The following is a 4,488-nucleotide window of genomic DNA, read 5'->3' on the forward strand; positions in this document are numbered from 1 at the left end:
ACCACCACATCCGCTCCCAATTCTTCCCTAAATTTAACACCGTCAACTTCAACTCCCTCCCAGACCCCAACAAACTGCCCCACCTACTGGGGGAGCACAGAGAGAGCTGCATACTAGCATCACTCTATACACACACACCTGCCACCAGGTGAGGGACAGTGGGTGACCATGTCCCATACACACACACACACGCACAAACTGATCGTTATTACTACCTCATTACTGTAAATATTATAATTTTTATTGTTATTATTTTGCACTGTTTTTATTAATATTTTATTCTATTTAATATTTTTGCACATGTAACTGTTTTGTATATATTTGTTCTTTCTTATTGTTATTTTTATTATTCTCTCTAACGAATACGAATGTCCTTATTTGTGTGTGTGTGTGTGTGTGTGTGTGTGTGTGTGTGTGTGCTTAAAGGTTTTCGAAAATTAATTACAAATCAAAACCTAAAATCTTATTTTGTAACTTACATTGTTCATTTATCTTCATTTAGTTTGGTCTGTTCCCTTTATTTAGACTTGTCTCAGACTTTTGGTAAATGATGAAGGTACAAAAGGAGAGGGTAAATGCGTAATGAAACTAGACGTTACTTTACAGTAGTCACTCATTACTCAGCGTTTTATACAGCAGGTACTTTTATTTTGAAGGCAGGAGCTCAGGCTGAACTAGTGGTGGTTTTTATTTTGAATATGAATCTGAATGTTGGCTGCTATTGGTTGGTCATGTTCTGACACGCCTAGTTACAGATATCAGGACTGAAGGAAGGAAACATGCAGCGCGTTTATCAGGGTCGTCGGTTGTTGAGCAGCTTAACAAGTGTCAGGATGGCTTCTACAGGTAAATACAGCTCTGTACTAAAGATTTAACCAGCATTTATTTATATTTCTGTTATATATTACCTGCATTTATTCATATTTCTGTGATACTTCAGTAGAGAAACATTAAATTCATGTGATAAAAGTTAACTTGTGTTGGTGAACAGTGCAGTAAAGGAGGAAGCTTAAATAATCTGTTTTATTTAATATTTAAATGAATATTTTTCAATATTTTACATATATATTATTTATTTCCTGCACTTTATGTCTTTATTGCATTTAAAAGTCGAATTACTAAAATGTATCTTTCAGTACCCTCTAAAGAACACACAATGGGTTTAGGATGTATTCAGAACAGAATAGTATAGAAACTTTATTTGTCATTGTATATGGTGCAACGAAATACTGTGTGGTACTTCTCAACATAAATGAATCATATACGAAAGAAAAACAACAGCTACAAGAAAAACAACACACAGACATAAAACATGCAGTCAATAATAGCAGCATATAAGATTTGAGGTGCAAAGTGGCAAAAATGAGGTGCCAATATGCGTGAGTTCTTAAGGGTGTGGTCAGGGGTGTACAGAGGGAGTGATGGAGGGTACAGATCTGGGGAAGAAGCTGTTCCTCAGCCTGCTAGTCCGAGTATATCTAGGATATGTAGTACTTAAGACCTCTAGACTTTTTTTGGGCACCTAATTATATTGTAGATTTTAAATTGTTGTAATTGCATTCTGCTCTTAATCGCCCCTAATAAAAAAGTGAAAATAAGGTTTTTAGAGTTTTTGGAAAATTAATTAATAATCTGAATAAACTGAATTCTCTTTTACAAAAGTCTTTGGACCCTATGGGAAAAAGTGGCAGCTGCAGGTTTTCTTGGTTTTGTTTCTACAAGCTTTACACACCTGATTTGACGTCTTGTCAGATTGGATGTTGAACATCTGTGAACTACCATCTTCATGTTTCTCCACAGATGTTTGATGGTGTTTAAATCTTATACACTCTAGGATATGTAGACTTGACTGTATGCTAGTGTCTGTATTGTGTCAAGTTTCTTTCATTTCGAAATTATTAAGACCATTGAGATCCTATGACCATTCCAAGCCTAAGATTTTTTTTACTATCTTTGCCGTGATCTATGCTATGCCTTACCACAATTTGCTCGTGGAAATCTGGATATCTACAGACATTTCCTTGGAAGTAATTGCTTTGTTTTTGTACTGAAACGCAGTGTAAAGTGTGCTTGTTACAGACCATGTGTGGGTCTATAACCCATCTCAACAGATACCAGTTGAGTTCTAGACATCTCAGGGATTGTTAAAGCAAACAGGATGCACCTGATCACAATTTGGAGAACCACAGCTATAGTTTCTTACTTTTGTAAATCAGAGAATACAGTTTTTGATTTGTAAAAAAGTGATGTACTGTAGATTAATGTAGATGTTGATTTGTGATGTAGAGTGATGGGTAAATCTGGCAATTATATCCATTCAAATTCTCAACATTTTCTGAATGTACTGTATATTGAACCTTTAGCTTGTATATTTTTGCACAGCAGAGTACATAAGTCATTTAAGGTACAACAATGTACATTTTAGTACTTAAATGTCTGAGAGTGGGTTTACTCTGCTGCTGTTAATCTTGTTTTTCTCAGTCTTGTTTTGCTCAGTGTTATCAGATGGTCTCTGGAGATTAAGGATGGTACATAACTATGACTTGCATCTTTTGTTAGCACCTAGAATCACCATATGATAAATCTTACTTCATAACACTTTTAATATACATTCACTGTGTTTATAATTTTGAATTGCACAGTAGTCATTATATTTATGTCTGTGTTTAAGGCTTACTTTATTCAGTTTTCTACTTTACATAACGAGCGTACATTTAATGCATAACACAGTATGTTTATAGTTTTTGCATTGTCATTGTCTTCAAGTCTTTCCTGTTTATCCGGTTCACAATATTCTCCCTACTTTAAAGCTCAATGTTGTATAGAACTCAGGTATCCAAGGCTGGTAACAACAAAAAATGTTGTGCTTGTTAGTTTATTATCATCCAGTAACACTTAAAACAAAAGCAAGTTTTAATGTGGAGCATATTTAGTGCAGTTTTTATAGTTGGAATTTTAGGGTGGCATTTTTTCATACTTTTTAGTGTAAATTGTTTAACATACTACTGTAGATAAAATACACCAAAACATCAAATAAGTTAAAACATTTTGTACATGTTATATTTAGTAAATAATTTTCTCAATAACCTGATTATGACCAAGACACAACTCTGGTATTAAAAATCTTTACAGATAAGGAGATTTCCCACAACAACCTTAAAGCCCTTATAGAGAAGAGTAAGGAGCTTCTGCTTGTTGATGTGCGCTCCAAAGATGAAGTGGACCGAGGCCGGATTTTAGGCTCAATCCATATTCCAGGTAAATTACACAGTCACAACCTCTAATCCTGCTGCCCTTGAAATGGATTTTCCTTGAAAAGGTTATTGTTAATTAGTTATTTAAGATTATATAATGAATTAGCATTATTAACCTGCCTTTCTCTTCATCCCATGTCTTAACTGCCTTTTGTAGTGGACGCTGTAGAAAGGGAATTTTCCTTGGATGCAAATGACTTTCAAGAGAAATACGGTAAACCCAAGCCCCAGCTGGATGCTGCTGACCTGGTGTTTCACTGCCAGTTGGGACGGCGTGGGGCAGCTGCTACAGAGAAAGCCCGAAGCCTTGGCTTCAAAAAGTATGAGAATGAATGCATGACCAATACATTTACTGTTTGAGAGCTTGGGAAATATATTGTAATTGATTAATAATATAAATATTTAGTGTACAAAAAGTGGCAGTAAAAGAAAATAAGAATGTTTTTATTTTTATTTATTATTCTTCTAGTGTATTTATATGTAGTTGCTTTTTAGTATACATTATAGTATACATTATATGTATTTAAAGCCATAAACAAAGCTTTGATTAAAATAAGAAAACTGATATGGAAATGATAGTCACTATACTGTATTTAAGGGTTATATAAAAATTACACATCATTTAAGGAAAACATTACAGTGGCCATGTAAATATCAATCAAAATTAAATGTAATCAAATCAGCAAAGAAACTAAATGTAAAGATTTTTAGTAATTTAGCAAGACAACGAAAACTTAAAGCCAAAATAACTGAAGACTGGGTGCAGCTACAGCGCCTCAGTGAGCTGCTTGTATGTATCAACAAATATTTTTGTCTATATTTACATAGACTTCTTGTTACATTGTTGTATTTTTATTCAATTAAATAAAGTTAAAAGCTTTTTTACACTTTTAAGGTCAGGTGCACTGAATATTTCTAATTGGCATATGTGTTGGATGAGGTTGGGTGGGTAATATTTGAATAGAATGTATCATTTATTAATAGTCATACAATATTCATGTACTTCTTCTCTGTGTGTGTTTGTAAATGTCTCTTTGCAGTGCACGTAACTATACAGGTGGCTACAAGGAATGGTCGGAGAAGGAAAGCAAATAACACTTCTGCTCCAGCACACATGTATTTTTACTACTGACACTACAAATATTCCTTTTAGCTTATTTAAACAAAATAAATGTGTTGGTCCTTAAACTTGACTACTTTGACATGTTAAAATAAATATTTAATTTATTTCAAA

General features: G+C 33.8%; 1 protein-coding gene across 1 annotated transcript; it reads left to right on the forward strand.

Annotated features, from left to right (window-relative positions):
* The first annotated feature begins 749 nt into the window (after positions 1-749).
* On the forward strand, positions 750-4,488 carry tstd1 (thiosulfate sulfurtransferase like domain containing 1). Its single transcript, XM_062999776.1, has 4 exons — positions 750-846; positions 3,133-3,258; positions 3,412-3,574; positions 4,295-4,488. The coding sequence occupies exons 1-4, from the start codon at positions 780-782 to the stop codon at positions 4,347-4,349; spliced, it is 411 nt and encodes a 136-aa protein (XP_062855846.1). The 5' UTR covers positions 750-779; the 3' UTR covers positions 4,350-4,488.

The sequence above is a fragment of the Trichomycterus rosablanca genome, chromosome 8, assembly GCF_030014385.1.
Source record: "Trichomycterus rosablanca isolate fTriRos1 chromosome 8, fTriRos1.hap1, whole genome shotgun sequence".
In the NCBI taxonomy this organism is placed as follows: domain Eukaryota; kingdom Metazoa; phylum Chordata; class Actinopteri; order Siluriformes; family Trichomycteridae; genus Trichomycterus; species Trichomycterus rosablanca.

Coding starts and splice junctions, on each gene's coding strand:
- tstd1 (XM_062999776.1), top strand. CDS start 780: ATGCAGCGCGTTTATCAGGGTCGTCGGTTGTTGAGCAGCTTAACAAGT. Junction 3,259..3,411: donor AGGCTCAATCCATATTCCAG/GTAAATTACACA, acceptor TGCCTTTTGTAG/TGGACGCTGTAGAAAGGGAA. Junction 3,575..4,294: donor CGAAGCCTTGGCTTCAAAAA/GTATGAGAATGA, acceptor GTCTCTTTGCAG/TGCACGTAACTATACAGGTG.